We start from the raw sequence: 17,338 nt of genomic DNA on the forward strand, positions 1-17,338 counted from the left end.
CTATTCTTTTTTGTAGGCTTTGCACTCTTATATTATACAATTTAGGTTAATTTAAATGTTGTTTTCAAACTCTGCTCAATCATAGAATCATGAATTTATATAGGCATTAATGGAAAGGCATAATACGTTTGCATGTTTCTGGACAAATATATATATATATTAGAGTCCCCTCTAAATAAGCAATATAGAAATATCCCCAAGGACAGGAACCAACCACGGATTAAAGAAGTTGTCTTTTTTGTCATATTTTCAGACAGTCCTCTAATACAGACCCCAATTTTTTCATGGTTTTCTTGGTAGGATTTGGTACTTTGTGTAAAAACTTACGTAGTGAAAAAAACCAAATCCCTGAAAAGGTAACTTCTGAAAATACTAGCTTTTATCTTACACATTAAGAACCATTAGGATTTTTGTTCCTTTATTTAATTTTTGGAAGAGGGCGGTGCAAAAGATGGCTCTTCAGTACCTGTTTTAAAGTTCTTGATGCATTGGTTTCCTGCAGGGTGAGCTTGGGGGTTAGTAGCATAATCTTGTGTAAAAAACCAGCTTTGCATACATCATTTGTAAATGGCTATGGGTTTGATTATGTTTCCAGATAAGTTTTTAGAAGTTCTGCCTTTGCTTTCTTTGGAGGCCTTACATGTTTCCTAACAACTGACAATCATATGTCCACAGGACGACAAATGGGCAGAGGCGATACGGTATTAGGGGTATTGTGAAAGGAGATAATTACTTTGTACTTTTCTATCTGCTTTCCAGCTGGTGAGGTTCTGTGCATCACAGATGGAACCATGAACAGTCCTATTGATTTCTGTATTCATTTGCAACCCTTAAATGGGGATACTTTTTGTATTAACATACGCATGTACATACACACTCAAGTCACCGATGCCCCCTTTGCCAGCACTGCCCTTATATCTGTATAGTGCTGCGTGTACCTCTGCACCTGATTTTTTCAGTAAAGGAGGAGAAACTGCATTACTGGGAGACAATTTGCAGAAGCTTTAACTGGTTTTGTAAGTATAATATGCTTCAAGTCAGTTGAAGGAAAAGGGATGTTTTTACTTGCAAGTTACTGTACTAAACATAGGCATGTGACTTATCTCAGCCCTCTCAGTGTTTCCTCTATTCATGTGACTTAGGGTTTAGGTTACTCAGAAGAAAGAACTCAAAATTTCCAAATTGGCTTTGTTTCAGTGTATAATTAGGAAATGATGAAGTAAGACAACGTGACTGTAATATATATCTGGGATGGTTCATGTTGTCCTTCAACTAATTTCTAAAACGGCTGGCCTCTCCTCCTGTCCTAGAGGGCTATTTCTTCTATCCAGAGGCATCAAGGTTGGTTTCAAATTAGAGTAGTCACAGAACCCATTTATAAAAACGGGTCACACATTTTTTTTAATGTAAAATATACAAGGAGATGGATAAGAAATAGCTTTAGGTTGTTTTTTTTTAATAAGGGAAAATTCATCTCTTAACCATCTGAATTGACATGCACTCAAACTTAGGTAGCCCTCAGTGTTTCAGAACTATAAACTAAGTATATTGTTCAATGTAGACGCTCCTTTGAAAGACTGTAACTGGGAAAATATACCGAATGTTAGACATAAATATACTGTCAATGTTTGTAGTCCTGTATTTGACAAAACGACTGAGAATGAGGACAGAAAAAACTCCTAACTTTCTCCTTGTATTCATTATACGTGACTTGGTGTGTGTGTGTGTGTGTTAATCTTCCAAAAACATTATCCCTTGCAAGGCAAAAGTTTCAGAATTCTGAAACATTAGTCTGTTTTGCATTGTTATTATCATTGCTTTTTGGAAAAAGCAGATTAAATTGCTACAGTTCTTCAGATGGATTAATGAAGGGGGCTGTATTTGCCATAATGATGAAACAACAGAGAAATGCACAAACATCCCATGGATGCAGCTTGTCACCTGTGATCTGCAAGATTCAATATGATAGAGAAAAGAGCCTGAGGATTTATAGAGTATATTTTTCTGTCTTGCTTAGAGTGAAAAAGGAAAACACTTAATTGTAGTAAGTGTCAGACGCTGCTCCCATTAAAGTCAACAGCAAAATTTACCCTGAATTCATGGGAAGTTAGCATAGATCCCAAACCCAGGCTATACCACCAGGCATACATCCATGACCTATATCTTGCCATCAGTTGCCATCTGCAAACTAAAATTCAGATCAGAAGTTAAAATTGCATTGCTTGCTTCTGGAGTATTTGAGAACTGTGTTTCGAAACAGAAAAACACTGTTTCTCAATCTGGGAATGAAAGACCATCCCAAAGTCAGGGTGACCACTGAAATTGCAGACGCACAGGTCATGGTGTGTTTGCTTTAACACTCATGTTATTTTAGGCCTTTCATCAGGAAAGTGTCAAGATTGAACATTTATTTTATAAACTCACCTTTTCACCTTAAGCATCTTGACAGTAAATGTGCTGTTCACGTGTGTGGGCAGGCAGGCTGTAGCTCCTGTAAGAGTTCATCAGAAATAGTTGTCATGACACAGTTCCCGAAGGTGCTGTCTTTTTCTGTCCTGTAACCTGCTTCGCTTTTATTAGTGTTAAAATTATAATAGCATCCAAATACTGTAGGTGCTTTGTAGACATTTTAAAAAAATGGTTCCTCTCCCAGTCAGTTTAAAGTCTTAAAAAAAAAAGTGGGAACATGGGAGAGGGGCGATGTAAACAAATGGAGAGTCCCACTGTCCTTATCCCAATGGAATGCCTCTAGCTGTTGAATAATAACATCAAACCCTTTTTAATACCGCGAACAGAATTTGGACCATCCCCATGCAGTTGTTCTATCGGCACCTTCCACACGATGGTGCTGGCAGCGCATCTTGTGGCAGCGCGCTGTCCTGCCTGTACGGTGGGCAGGCTGCACGGCATTTCCTTCTTCCCAGTGGAACCGAGCCTTTTCTATGCTGCTGTTCTCATCCTTTATCCTTATTCCAGGTACTGGGAAGAAGGAGAGTCGATGAAACAAGAGTAGCCTTCTATACTGTATTGTCTTCGGTGTGTGGTTGCTACACATAATTATGCATACAACTTCCTAAATTTGTCCTCCACAGAGCTACACTGAAAAGTGAACTGGAAATAGAAAAGCACAGAAATGCTTTGTACAGTTGAGACTATGGTGTACACTTAAGGACGTTAGGACAAACATTTATAACTGGAGAATTTCCACCTGCACTCTTCCCACTGTAGCTCAGGTCCTTAGTTTTCTGTAAGGGAAACACCTATTCTCATTTAACCCTTCACTGTTTTGCATCATCGATTTCCATACTTAATCACCCCTGGACAGAAGTATTTCCATCATATTTCCACATAGCATATCAAAATACAGTTTATGATTTAAGATTATGGAACATACCTTTGGCAGTGTATGAAAATATTACTATAATGGTAAACTACATAAAGTCATGGACCAATTTTTTACTCGTAGATGGTGCATTCTGTTGCCTGTTTGAAGTTTATTGATGATATGTATCTTTATCTAGAGAAATCTGAAAAAATGTCAGAAAATCTCATATCCAGTGAGACCTCCTCAAAAGGTCCAAAAACCTCGGCAAAGAAACAGAAAGGTGAAAACAAAGCTAAGGAATCCTCAAAAGGAAAACGAACACAGCTTGGTACGTAAGGTACAGCAGCAATGAAACAGGCAGTAACCTGGTCTCACATGACAGCTACCTTAATTATTTTGGGCCCATGTATTTAGGTAAATGCGAGAGAAATAAGAATACGCTATTGTATATCAATGAGAGATCTACAATTACTGATTATGGGGTTTTAACTAATATATGGAACACAAGAAAGCTACATTGCAATATTTACACTCTGTCTTGGTAGTTTAGATGTAATAGTTTGTGGTGTCATAATAACAGTATTGAATGGGAAATTGGGAGGCTTCATATAAAGTGGGGAGATTCACAAAAGTTAACAGCCCAGAGAGAGCATCAGGCAGAGAGAGGTGTCCCCAGAAGCAGGAGTTCAGATGCTCAGGATCACACTGTAAAGGTACGATAATAGAGCCTGAAAATATACCAAAGTCTCACAACGTAATTTTGAAGTGCATTGTATTGTGTTTCTTCTGAGATGTGCTGACATACTGCCTCACTTGTGTCATTTAATAAGTGTATAGTTAATGAAGTGCAAGGCTAAAGAGTCTGCTATATACAAATATTTGTTTCCAGTGATTCATGCACGTTCTCAGAAAGGGTGGGCATGTACTCTTCCTTGGGTTTTGTTTCATGGATTATTTTTCTGTCATGACAGCCATCTTCCTGAAGTTGCTTTCACCTTTTAAACACCTTTTCCCTCCAGTTGATTAACAGCTGTGGTGCTGCAGAGAATATCCTGCACATCAGTGCTAATCTCTTCCTGTCCTACCTTGCTGCGAGGTTTGCAGATCCTCTCTCAGGAGCTGAAGAAAGCCCAGCTCCTGCAACACCCTGCCACCCAGAGCAAGCCTGCCCACCTCACCACTGTCAGAGGGCACTAACATCTGCTCCTACCTGCACACCTGCCAGTTCTGCTCCTGGCTGGTGTTTGTGAGCCTTGCCCGTTTCTCTCCTCTTCCCATGACTTGCAAAGGTTAACTGCCCCAGGCAGGTGCTATCAGGTAGCAGTCGCAGTTTTCAGCCATGGAAACTGCGGTGTGTGCCACAAGAGGACAGATTTCTTATGGCTTCTCTCTTATGCAGACCACCTGCTCAAAATAAAAATTAGTTTTAAAATCTCCATAGTTTCAAAATATGCTAACATCTCCTTAAAATAAAGGCCTATTTTAAAAGGCTTTGCACATTTCTTATACTAAATGCAAAGTGAATAGAAATTAATTTTTGTTTCCTTGTCACAGTTTAGTTTTAAATATAGAGAGACATTTTAAATATTGCCCCAACAAGGAAAGGACTGTATATTTAGAGTTACTTTGTTAGGAAGAAAAATGCCGGATAACAGAATGTTGTTATATTCCAGGTAAAAAAGATGAAGTTGATCTTTCAATGGCTGGTATAGGTAAGTGCTGTGTTGACTGGGCTTTAAAGTAATAGCTTTGGAATACTTCAAGCATTTTGAAGCTTCAATGTTACTGATGCCAGGGAAAGAAAAAGAAAGATTTTTTTATGAATGACAAAAAAAGAAACTATGAAGAAATGCAGCTATTACAGTAGTGATTCCATACCACTCTCCAAGTAGAGGGCAGTGCGACAAGGAATGCTGGAACAGGTAGGGGTTTGTAGAAGATGTTTTTATCTTGGGTCGAGAGGAGCTGAGATCAGGGGAAGTAAAAACCATCACAACAGAATTATAGGATGCAAAATGTTTACATTTAGTAGTAGTTAAGCAATTGAAAGAAACACTTGAAATATTATAATTTTTAAAGCTTTGATCTTTGTTAAATCATTAATAAATTTGGTAAGATGATTTTTAATCATAGATATCAATATACATTAACACCTTTTGCTTTGTAGGGGAAAAGATCTGCCATTTAAAAGTCACAAGATATCAAGCATTTCTTCTGGCTTATGTGCAAGTTTTAAGTGTGGCCATAGTTAAGAGCTAAAATATGAAATTATTTGAATTAAAGTATTCTTTTTTCTTAAACACCACCTAATTTTTAAATTTTTTTAACATTTCTGGTTGGATTTTTCTTCCGATTTGCGCTGTTCTTCCTCGGGTATAACTTACATTAATGTTGATGTCAATGTAAAAGTAATAATGGTTTACAGGAACAGCCCAAAGGGTTATCTTCTTAACTGACTTTTAACAGTACAGCTTTTATTGCTAAAAGCTAAAATAATGTGGTAACCTTTTTAAAGAAATTATAAATCACTTGTCTTCCTACATAATCCTATTAGCACACAGGTGGAAGTGAAAATTGCACTCCGATTAGCATCACTGAAATGGCTAAACTGCAATTAATGAAAACGGACAATAAATGATCCCTCAGATGGTGAAAGTACTACTTTAAAAAAAAGATTTATTTCGGTGGTGCTGGAGATACAGTTTTGTCAGAATTTTACCTCCACCTAGTGGCAAATAAGGTTAGAGTCATAATATCTAAACTTGCTAGAAACCTCTTGCTAAAAGCAGGAAAATAATGCTACTATATGCACACACTGCACAGATTTAAACTGTATACATGGTACCTCCTCAGCCTAAGAACTGCAAGTGTCTTTACTTCTCTAAGGGCTTCTTGGTCCTTTGTGAAGGACCATAGCACTAAGAGCTGTTGACTGTTGCAGATCATATGAGTAAAAATTGCTATTAGAAAAAACAATGTGAAGCCTCTGATTAGATGCTACGTACTTTTTACTGGAAAACAGCATTCAATAAAAATGTTCATAATAGTTAGAAATCCAGTATCAGCTTCTTGTGTTATATTATAGATTCTATAGTAGAGAACGTTATAATGTAGTATTCTAGAATATATAATTTTAGTCCATTAGACTAGAAGATGTACATATTTTAATTCTGAACATTATTTTGGTTTTAACTAGGACTTACAGCAATAGAGCATTGAAGAAAATGCACTTAGACTATCTGGCCTACTCTGCTCTCTCTCATAGTAATGTTGATGGTATTTTTGCTTAACTTTAATGCATGCTTGCATTGTTTCATTTGACATTGAAACCTACATCTCTTTGAAAGGATTTTTTTAGCGTTAGCATTTGTGAACAAGACTGTAGGCACAATTCAGCATTTTAAAAAATAACATCCTACAAACTTACTGAATAAACAACAGTTACTCCTGGTTAGGATTTTTGATGTATAAAAGAAAAAAATCTAATTCTGATGGGTTGAATTCTATTTATTTAAGCCATGGTAATGATCCAAAAAAAATTCACAGAAGAATCAGCAAAGTATAGATTTTCTATGGGTTCTAGCACTCCTAATTGCGCTAGCCACATAACCAACTCGGAGAACTGTGATACATACAAATTTCTTGTTCTTTTGCTCTCCTGTCCATTCTCTCTTGTGAGCCAGCTGTGTATGGCAGAGGGTGGAAGTTGCATTCTCTTCTGGTGCACAGCTCTAGGTTTCTATCCTCTTTCTATCCTATGAAATTTCATTTGCAAAAAAGAGGTCTAATTTTTTTTGCTCCATTATATTGAAATGTGAAGTGTGTCTGTAGTGTTGCAGTTTGTACTAGGGTTTGAGTCTGCTTCCTAACGACACCCTAATGGGGCCTCATGCCCTTGGCCAGGGTGACCTGGGGGTCCTGCAGATCAACTTCTGCGGTTCCTTAAAAGGATTAAATGTTGGTCTGCTGTTACCAACAGGGAGTTTGGACTGGCTGACTTGTAGAGTTCTTTCCCAATCAACATACCTATGATTCTGTGTTTTTTGGAAGCGTCCACAGAGCAATCCTGGAAATCCCTGAGATATCAAGAAGTAAAGTCATGCAGTATTGGCTAGAACTTGTGAAGAAAGTGAACTAATAGACTGTGCATGCTACAAATGGATTGTGCGCGCTACAAAATGACTAGTGAATGCTGAGTAAATGACACTTGGTGTAGTGCAGGGTGTAGCAGAAGCATCATGCATGTCATTAATTTTAGTGGATGACTACAACAGAGCAGATGCAGTGGAGGAGCAGCACTGAAAGATTTTAAAGGATAAATGTCAGCTTCATCAAACATTATGTATTATGTGATAGGCTTATGCAGAGATTTAGCTTCCCAAATGATAGAGATTAAGGAGGATTTATCATTTTGTCAGGCCTTGTTGGCTTAGGTTAAAGATGGCTTCTCAAAACATGCTGAGCCAGCTGGTCAGTATCATCACTTTAGAAGTATCCACTTCAGTTTAAGGCATACACAAAGAAAGATACCACAGGTGCCGGGAATTAAGATAAAATATTAAATAACTCAAAATGAGACAAAGGTGACAAAGTATCAGCTATTATCACAAAAGCCAGCCCACTGCAGTACATAAAAATCCCATGTATACATGTCCCTAAATCTTATACGCTTTCCAGTTTATCAAAAAGATGAACATTCAAAGTGACCATCTGCCAGCCTTCTCAGACCAAGTATAGTAGCTGCCATGGTAAGAGCATTCTTCACAAAGGCCGAGACAGAGGCTGCTAGCATGGCAGGACTGCAAAGGAGGAAAAGTCCCTTGGGCAGCAGGGTTCAGCTAGCTGGGCCTATAGTGCTCTTCATCACTTACAGCTGTTATGTAAGCTGGAAGGCAGAACGTGTAATATGGGAAGGACCAGTGTTCCTACATACAGCTGACACACACTTAACAAGAAGCACTGGCTATTACCTTCAGATTGAGTGTTTGCAAAGCACAGTTGATGGGGCACCTGACAGCACCCAGCCTCACTAAAGCCAATGAAGATAAGAGTGCCGGAGCCAGGATAAGGAATAGCTTGTTCTGAATTAATATGAATGATCACATGTGTAGAAAACAACAGCTATATATTCTCCAGCAAAGCTGAAAAGAAACATCTGGCTCAAATCTTAATGATCTTGCACTCTGAACTCAATGAGAGGAAGATGAAAGTCCAAAATCACAAAAGCGTCCTTACTTGTGAGGGTGTTGAAGCTTCATCTAGATTAAACATTGGCTTAAAATGGCACCACTCTACAGGAAAGGACTAGAGTATATTTATTCAAGGCTTTTATATGAGGCATGCAATTGTGTCCTTAATGTATTTAAAAGAGTCCATTTATAACTCTTCACTAAAGCTCTTAATCACCTGTTGATTGAGAGGAAAAAAACCCCCTCATACTAAGAGTAGCATATTCATTAAGTAGGAAGTGTTGGGTATTTTCCAAGATTAACAAAATGTAATATAATTTGTATTCCATGCCTTCAAAAATACCAAAAACTAAGCTGAGAGATTCAAAAGCATGCTGCTAGGAAACAGTAAAGACCCAGAGTTATTGAGGTATATGTTTATGTTTAAACAACGCTGAATTTGTTTATCAAGCAATTTTACTTTCTCTCATAGGCCACCCAGAAATCTTTCCTTTATTTTTCACTGCAAAGACCCAAGAAATTTTTAATTGCCGAGTTGATGAAGATGTCACAGAAGAAAATTGTTTCAAATTTATTAAAAAAGAGGACATCATTCAGGACCTGAAAACAAGAGCTACAATTTCTGATTTCCACCCCGTCAAAAAAGTTGTCCTAGTACGTAGCTTATTTCATTCTCACTTTAAGACTTCATGCTCTCTAAGTGTATATTCTTTTGATGATAAGGTCTGTCCCTGTTTGACTCTGTGTAAATACACTAATGCTGTAATATCCAAAGGCTCTCCAGGCACTTTTTTTTTTTTAAACTAACTGTAGATTGGAAGTATGCTAAAAGTAATGTAAATATTACTAGTTTTGATTCTGTGAACTGGCAGAACTTCACATATTTTGGCTTCTCCTATTTCATAGCCCATTTATTGAGAATTATTAAAACAGTTTCTTTTCTGTTTGATTCTCTGTATGAAGAAATTTTGTTTGGACCAGAAATTTTTATTACAAAATAAAATCCACCTGTTCTTTTCAATTAGTACATGAAAATCTCTGTTAAAACCACAAGATTAATCAAAGATAGTGAATTTACACTAGTACTGGCTCTGCCAGTCACAGGCTCATGTCTGTTTTTTATGTTATTTGTTTTCAGTTTTCCACTAATTGTTTTAATTAAAATAGGAATATCCAGGGGAAGAACTTTTGGTAGTTTTTGATGCAAAGTTCCAGTATGGGCAGAACTTTTACTTTGTTGCTTCTGAGGAAGCCAAGGAAAACTTTGTGAAGGTAAGAAAATCCAAGTGTCCCACAGCATTGTTCTATCTATGGATATTTCAGAATCTTGTCGCAAACATATACCCCAGGAATGGTATTGTATTCGTAAGCATCTGATGTGCTTGGCATGCCAGAATGTTTCTCTAAAGGTTAATCTGATCATGCAAAAATACCTGTATCACTGTAAAAATATCTTTTATACTGAGAAAGACTGAATTGAATTTCTGTATTTTACTTCAGAGTGCCAGTTTAACCCTCATAAGTATTAATTTTCTCTGCCAAGACCCAGGTCTCTAAGCAAGACATAAATATAAAAGATAATATATTGGGCGTCTTCAAAGAAATATTATACTTATTTCTCACAAAATGTATGTATATGCTTTTCAAATTATACTTCAAAATGTTCTTGAGTTCTAAATAACTCTAGATACATAGAAGATTTCCCCTCGTGCACTGCATCATAGGAGAAGGCTTACGGGTAGATTATATATTTTTTCAACATGAGTTTGCCACCCAGCATCAGTAGAAGTAACAGTAGAAAAGCAAATTGCAGCTCCAGGCAGGAGGGCCTAATGTAGATAATCACTATAAATTCTTTTTATAGAATAGTTATATGCTTTCAAGACAACAGTCTCTCTTTAGCAGTTAAATATTAAATATGTCATGTTTATTGGAAAATTCTAATGCACGAATGAATAAAATGGGACCTAACCCAAGCCTCCCCAGGGGCACAGTGTAGTCAGGCTTACTGCATTGAGACAGAAGTAAAGAACATGTAAATAAAGACTGAAAACTGGGTTTCTAGTTTATACTTACATTTCAGCAACAAATTTTTGAAAAGTACTATGTCTCACTGTCTGATATCATAGCCTCCAGAAACTGCAGAAGAAAAAGAAGAAGAAATCAGAGAGGAAACTCTGGAAATCCATCCTTATAAGCCTTGTATCCACAAACCTTGGGTTTCTCTTGGCAGCGAAAAGGAAGTTGAAGAGGAATCTGTTAAAGAGAGTGTTAAAAAGGTCAGACTCAACAAATGTTAGTCAATAAAATTAATATCAAAAAAACAAATTTATTTTAAGTTCCTTAAAAAAAAAATAAGTCAGGAAACTGAAAGTTGTAATTCTAGTTTTGTTTGAGGTCTTTCAAGAAAACAAATCAACTTCTAACAAAAACTGAAAGTGCTGGCAGAAACTTTTTTTTTTAAGACTCTGCTCTCCTTAAACTGTGCAAATAAGGCATGTGAGACTGCATTAGACATACTTACTTTTTAAGCTGTAAATTCAGAAGTCCTGATAATCTTTGGTCATTAGCATCTCTGCCACTTTTTGCTCAATTTACTATCTGGCCAGATTACAAACTGAGTCACTGTGATATTCTAAGGACCTAGTCCTGTTTCCATGGAGCCCAGTGAACTCTGTTCCATTATATGGATGGCATTTAAGCAGCGCGCAACACTTTTAACGGCTATTTACCTTGGATTAAATGTTATTGACTACAGGTTACAAGTTGACTTCACAGAAGGACATATTTGATTAACTACACCTACAGATTATCCTGAGAAAATTATATATCCAAAGCGTAGATCCACTCACAGCTGTCACCTAACGTGATGTGTAGGGCATCTCCAAACATTTAACTTTCCATCAGTGATTTTTACTCAATACCGAAATCCCTGTTCAGGGAAGACTGGCTAAGTTTTGATAGTTCTCAGCAACTGGACATCTTTCTTATACTTAAAAAGATGTCTGATTGTTCTAAAGGTAATTAACCATCACTAAATTTAACCCACATTCACAGTCCAAGTAATCTGTAATCTATCTTGCTGGCAAGGTCCACTCAGAAGTATTCTCAGCCTACATTCCTTTCCAGTTCTGTGGGAGGTGTTGGGAAAAACTACCTGGTTACGAATCCAAGACAAAGCAACACCTCTCTACTGCCTGAAATCAAGTGCCTCCCTCCCTTTTTGGGTAGAAGTTAAGCCACTTCCCTTTTTCATTCCCAGTTCATGCTATAAGAAAACTCACTCAGATTTTTGAGGATCCTCTTTGGGGTACTTTTCTGTCCCTAGGCACTTCAATGGAAGCTGAAATATCTCACCCAAAATTGAGAATTGCACTAAGAGGGAAGGGCTGAACATTTAAGTCTTGGAAGTCCAATGCAGTATTACATAAGACCTCATACAAATCAATCCTTTAATTAAAGGTGGAGTTTTGATACTGTATGAATTAGAAAATGTACTTATCTTACTAGCAGTAGTCCAAAAATGTTACCTAAAGGCAACTTCTTGTTTTAGAAATACAAATCTGTCTTCTATTACACATGTAGGTTGTTTATATGAGCACTTCAGAATTTCAAAATGCAGAAATATAAGTAAATTCAGCACAAAAATAAACCATAAAACTAATTCTACAATTACATGAATGTTGCCATCTTACAAAACAAACTCTCCAAAACCTCTCTCCTCTGCTAATTACAGAAATAATCTCTTTTCCAGATTAAGTATATGATTTCTCGAGTACGCAGAAAGTTTGGTGCACCAATTACATTTACTGATAAGAATGCTTCACATGTAAAAGACAGTTACATTGAATGCATGTCCTATCAAGAAAAAACTTTCAGTATTAAAATGCTTGAAAAAGATGTGGGCATACAAATGGTTCCAAAAATAAGAGAAGCTAGTACTCAGACAAAATGGTAAGTGTGAAAAGATATTTATCAGCTTGTTTATTAAGCTATGCACCATTTCTGATCTCAACTAAAGTCATGTAAATTAACTCTTCTGGAATTGCTCAGTTACAAACTGATCAAGAGAACAGAATCAGATACTCTGTTTGCAACTTTCTTCTTTCACTCTTTTCCAAAGAGTTTCTAGAAAAACTGAATATGCTTATCTTTTAATTTTACACATTACATGGGTTTCTGTCTTTGAAATTGTTTGTATACTTACATTCAGATTTATTCCAATTGGTTAGGACCAATCCAAAAAATGCAGCCACGCAGTATTTTCCTAGACAGTTGTCAAACAAAGAGAAAGAAGAGAGTCTGTCATCTGAGAAACTGAAAGAATTTCTTACTTCAGTACATTTAAGGTAAATTAATGCAGCAATACACGTTAAAGGCTACCTGAAATAATATATAATACAAGTGAGAACTCCTAGCCGAGTGGACCATTTATGTGGTCAAATACAGGTCACATATATAAAAAAATATAAATACATTGTTTCTTTTATACAAATAATATGCTTATATATAAAAATATATAATTTTGCTTATTAGCTTAATATTAACAAAGATTAACTTAAAATTTGTTTCTGTGAAAATTAACATGAAGTCTATGCCATATAAATATGAATGTTGGTTTAAATAGATGTTAGAACTGTTAGAGTTGATAGTGATACATCTTTTTGAACAAGCTGCAAAGCTGATCTTTCAAACGCTGCTCACTCAAGCAGAGGCTTACACAGAAGAGCAAAGGTGCTGTCCTACAGCCCTTAGTCACAAGACAAGTCCCACTTAGTGACACCTTTTGCACAAGAATTGGACAATTGCACTGTACTCAATCAACACAGAACTAGAGTTAAATTATTGTTACAATTAGTTATTTATATTTAAATGGAAGAGGGTTTCCTTACAGTGATCCATCACTGAGGAATTAACACTTTCTTTTTTTTACTACTGTAGTCATAATTTTATGTAAATCAAAAGTTGCCTCTTTACAGAAATATTTGCGATTCTACTACCGAGTAGTGACATCTGGATTACTGAAAGTGTTAACTGTTCTTTTCACAAAACAGAATGGAAATTGCATTGCAGCAAAATGAAATTATGAATGCTTTTTTTGATGACTGGAAGGCCCTAGCAGAAGATGAAAGCAGTTCTGGTGGCAAGCCAGATGTCTGTCTTAAAGCATACCAAACACTTACAGATCTGCACTATCTCAAGGACAGAACTATTAGCTGCGTTTGCTGGCATCCAACCATTTATGGTAACGCAGTTAAAATACTAATTTGAGACTTGAATGACACGTATTAATATGACAGCTATAAAATATGCATATTTCATAAAATTATCAGCTTTCAAATTTAAAAACAAATCAAATCTGATTTAGTGTATCTGTCTGAATTACTGATTTGAGATGAAGTGAAAAATGAGACAGACAAATTCTTTGTAGAGTTCAGACAGGCTATGCGAAGTCCCTCACGCTAACATATAAGCGGAGATCAGAGAAAAGGGAAATTTCTCCCTTAAGAAGCTCATTTAAGTGGGGCTGCAACTGTGCCAGGTTCTTCTGGTGGCTTTGCATACCATTGTTCTTCTCCCTGGTCCTCATAGCATGCCTAATGCTTGTGAGGAATGTTACAGCCACAACGGGACATGCCTCTGCTGAGTGCCAGGAAGTGTCAGGAGGCACACTGAACATCTCCTCCTGCTTCCCGCTGTGAATTATTGCTCTACACAGCCAGGCTTAACGGCACAATTAAGTCCTATATAAATGTCCTAGCTGCACAGCATACTAATAGCTATCACTGCAGTCTGTGTAGAAAATTAATTCAGCTACAAAAGATTTGATTTCATGATGGGTGGCAAGGACTATGTGCCTGTCACATCATTTCAGGTGCAGTACTACACCATTAAGGAGTAGTAGCAAAAAAGTTGAATTTGATCTTAATGCTTGGGTTCTATGACTCATTGTTAAATAACTTAAGTAACAAAAATAATTTCCTCAAAGTTGATCTGTAAAAAGAAAAATATAAATACATGATTGGGTGAGTTTGGGGGTTGTTGGTTGTTTGTTATTATTTTTTTTGTTTTGGTTTTTTTTTTCACTGTATTCAGAAGTTATAAGTCACTTAGAATAATTGAGTGTGTTGAAACTTGAATCGTGTCTTCTGAGAAAATTCATTTTCTCTCTCAATCAGGGATTATAGCAGTGTCAGCAAGAAAGCGGCATTCTTACAAAGAGCAAGTTAACCTTTCTGACAAATCATTGCTGCAGCAGTCACTAATACTTTTTTGGAGTTCTTTTGACCCTATCCACCCTCAGGTATTTAATTAGGAATTTTAAATACACTGAGTGTTTAAACAACAAGAGAACAATCAGTGCAAATGTGTTTCTCAACTATTTTGTTCTTTTTCATTTTAGTTAATGTTGGAGTGTCCTGAAGACATTTACTGCTTTCAGTTCAGTCCCAGTGATCCAAATATTATTGCTGGTGGCTGCATCAACGGACAGGTGTTAATTCTCTGTTTAAGAATAAAATCTGATGTTTCTGTATTTTCTTACAGTATAAAAACAAGGTTGAAGAGATGTACTCAACATCCATAGTAACACATAGCGTCACAAGACAGGTGTCACAGTCTCAGAAATTCTCTGATCCTGTACTGAAGTTTCATGTCATTATTCCATAGCTGAACCATTACTGTACGATGCTTCTTTGTAGTACTGATAAATAGGTCAAGGTGTAAAGACTTTTTTTTTTTTTTGTTGAGACAAATGTAGCCTTTCAACTAATTGCATCAGACTGAAGAGGCAATACTTTAAAGACTTCATTAGGTCTAGTACAGAGAGTGAATTTCTTATTTTTCCTTAAGCCTCCATGAATTGTGTTTGAAAAGATGCATATTAATATAAAAGATTAAATACTTTGTAATATACTCACTTCTCATTGTAGGTTGTACTGTGGGATATTTCTCAGCGTGAAGAAAAGCTGCAAAATGCAAAAACTTTTGCTGATGGAATCAAGATAACAGCTGTTAATATGGTAGATGCTTCCATTCCAAACATATTCTGGTACATCTGTATGTCTGTGGGGAAAAAGGGGTGATGGTATCCTGGCTCAAAACAGAGGAGCAGATAACCTTTGCACTGAGAGACTAGAAAGGATAAGAAACCTGATGAGTTCATGAAATAAACCCATTATCACAACGTAATTTCTGCCCGATTAGTCCATCTTAACAGCTTTACTGCATTTTGTGCAGACTTTGGCTTCAATAAGACTGTTCTTTAACGGGCACCAACATACACTCAGTTCTTGCCTTAGGAAGCCTATCAAACACATATAGCATTTGTTGTGAGTGTAATACTGAAAATTATTCCGGAATTTTATGGACAGAAAAAAGGTAGCTTGGAAGACGAGAAGAAGATTTCAGTGGAAGGAGATTATAAAGCGGATAAGTAGAAGAGACACTTCAGAGCAGAGGAGGAACTAGTAACATAAATGGATGTGCATATGCCTGTGGAGGCATGTTGGAATTCTTTTTAGAGCTTCATATCCAAAGGCCTGTTTTGATGCTTTCCATTTTTATTTTTATTTATCCAAAGGGAAGGTATTAGACCTCTAGAAAGTTCTATAAACTGATCTGAAATATGTGAAGAAGCATTAACAGCATGTAAAATAACCTTTTTTCTTTGACAGTTCTACTATCATTTTTTGGAAATACACTAAGATATCTCTTTTTAAAACATTTCTAGCCGTCACTTATGCAAGTCCAGCAGAGTAACACAGAGCCACCTCTAGTGAGATGCTGTGCAGTCTCTTCCATACAGTATAGTCATAAAAAACCAGTAACAGATATACATTGGCTCCCAGATTATTTTAAGGTGAGTTTAAAAATTCACTTTTCTTCTTTTGTTTTTCTATCTACAACCTCAGAAATCATAGTGTAAACTGAAGATAAAATACTAAAGATTCGATTTTTTGTAATAGCCTTCATTATTTCTCACTGCATTTTCTAAATATTAAATAATATGGTGCCACTTGTCCTGCTGTGCTTTACAGCTGTGCTGTGTTCTCAATCTGATATGAATCTGCTCTTACTGGAAAAAAAACCACTGTAGCTTTACTGAAAATTAGCATTCAAAATTACAATAAGCCTTCCGTATCTAAAATACGTTGAATTTCTACTTTGAGCAATCTAGCCTGCCACCAATAATTCAGAGAAATAATTTCAATTACCCAAATATCTAGGCACCCAAGAATTGTGTTACTGTAATTACCTTAATTCTTCTAGGTGCTGCCTGTGTACTCAAAACTTACATTTTCTATGATGATTTTAGAGCTCCATAGTACTTAGGGTCTATGTAGTTAAAGGGCTCAACACTATTACAGGAGTATTGGGTAATTTACCATCAAAATACTGCAAATCATTGCCCAAACCAATTTGAAATGAAAACGTAGTCAAATGCAAAATAATGACAGTAGAAGAGCAGGTCAAGAGGAAGAAAACTGAGATCTTTAGAAGGTTTATGAATGTATCAATAATTTTTAAAACAAATTTTTAAGACTTTATAGATACTGCAGGCCTTTGCAACATTACCAGAAAAGCGAGGAAAAGGGCGCACAAATATCATAATCAGCCTGATATAACGATTCATTATTAAATTATGCTGCAGTAGTACCACCCACGGATACTAATTGGTACCAGGCGTTTTACACAAAGAAAGGGACTGGATAGCAGAATGGTGTGGTTTTTTGTTGTTTGGGTGTGGGGGTTTTTTGCCAAGATTTAGGCTCAGAAAGCTGTTTTCATGTCCATGTGGGATAACAGATACAGGAGACCTGTG

At 36.4% G+C, this 17,338-nt stretch overlaps 1 protein-coding gene and 1 long non-coding RNA gene across 9 annotated transcripts in view; one reads left to right on the top strand and one right to left on the bottom strand.

The window, feature by feature from the left end:
• The window catches only part of DNAI3 (dynein axonemal intermediate chain 3), a 29,264-nt gene that overhangs the window by 2,390 nt on the left and 9,536 nt on the right, over positions 1-17,338 (top strand). For 3 of the 7 annotated variants that reach the window (XM_037404590.1, XM_037404588.1, XM_037404591.1), the window contains exons 2-13: positions 3,522-3,653; positions 4,999-5,037; positions 8,987-9,168; positions 9,682-9,786; positions 10,644-10,793; positions 12,269-12,468; positions 12,747-12,863; positions 13,569-13,759; positions 14,694-14,818; positions 14,918-15,007; positions 15,447-15,536; positions 16,247-16,375. In XM_037404590.1, the coding sequence (XP_037260487.1) occupies positions 3,536-3,653; positions 4,999-5,037; positions 8,987-9,168; positions 9,682-9,786; positions 10,644-10,793; positions 12,269-12,468; positions 12,747-12,863; positions 13,569-13,759; positions 14,694-14,818; positions 14,918-15,007; positions 15,447-15,536; positions 16,247-16,375 (1,536 nt within the window). In that variant the 5' untranslated portion in view covers positions 3,522-3,535. The remainder of the gene's footprint in view (positions 1-3,521; positions 3,654-4,998; positions 5,038-8,986; positions 9,169-9,681; positions 9,787-10,643; positions 10,794-12,268; positions 12,469-12,746; positions 12,864-13,568; positions 13,760-14,693; positions 14,819-14,917; positions 15,008-15,446; positions 15,537-16,246; positions 16,376-17,338) is intronic. The other 4 variants (XM_037404589.1, XM_037404594.1, XM_037404592.1 and 1 more) reach the window with 4 other exon arrangements.
• LOC119155673 lies at positions 1,348-12,792 on the bottom strand. 2 transcript variants are annotated; one of them, XR_005106794.1, is made up of 3 exons: positions 12,722-12,792; positions 10,591-10,653; positions 1,348-3,111 (listed from the first exon to the last, which is right to left on the bottom strand). It is a non-coding gene; the product is annotated as an uncharacterized LOC119155673 (long non-coding RNA). The 2 variants fall into 2 exon arrangements; XR_005106795.1 differs by lacking the exon at positions 1,348-3,111 and adding an exon at positions 3,664-4,729.

Source organism: Falco rusticolus, chromosome 11 (assembly GCF_015220075.1).
Source record: "Falco rusticolus isolate bFalRus1 chromosome 11, bFalRus1.pri, whole genome shotgun sequence".
Lineage (NCBI taxonomy): Eukaryota > Metazoa > Chordata > Aves > Falconiformes > Falconidae > Falco > Falco rusticolus.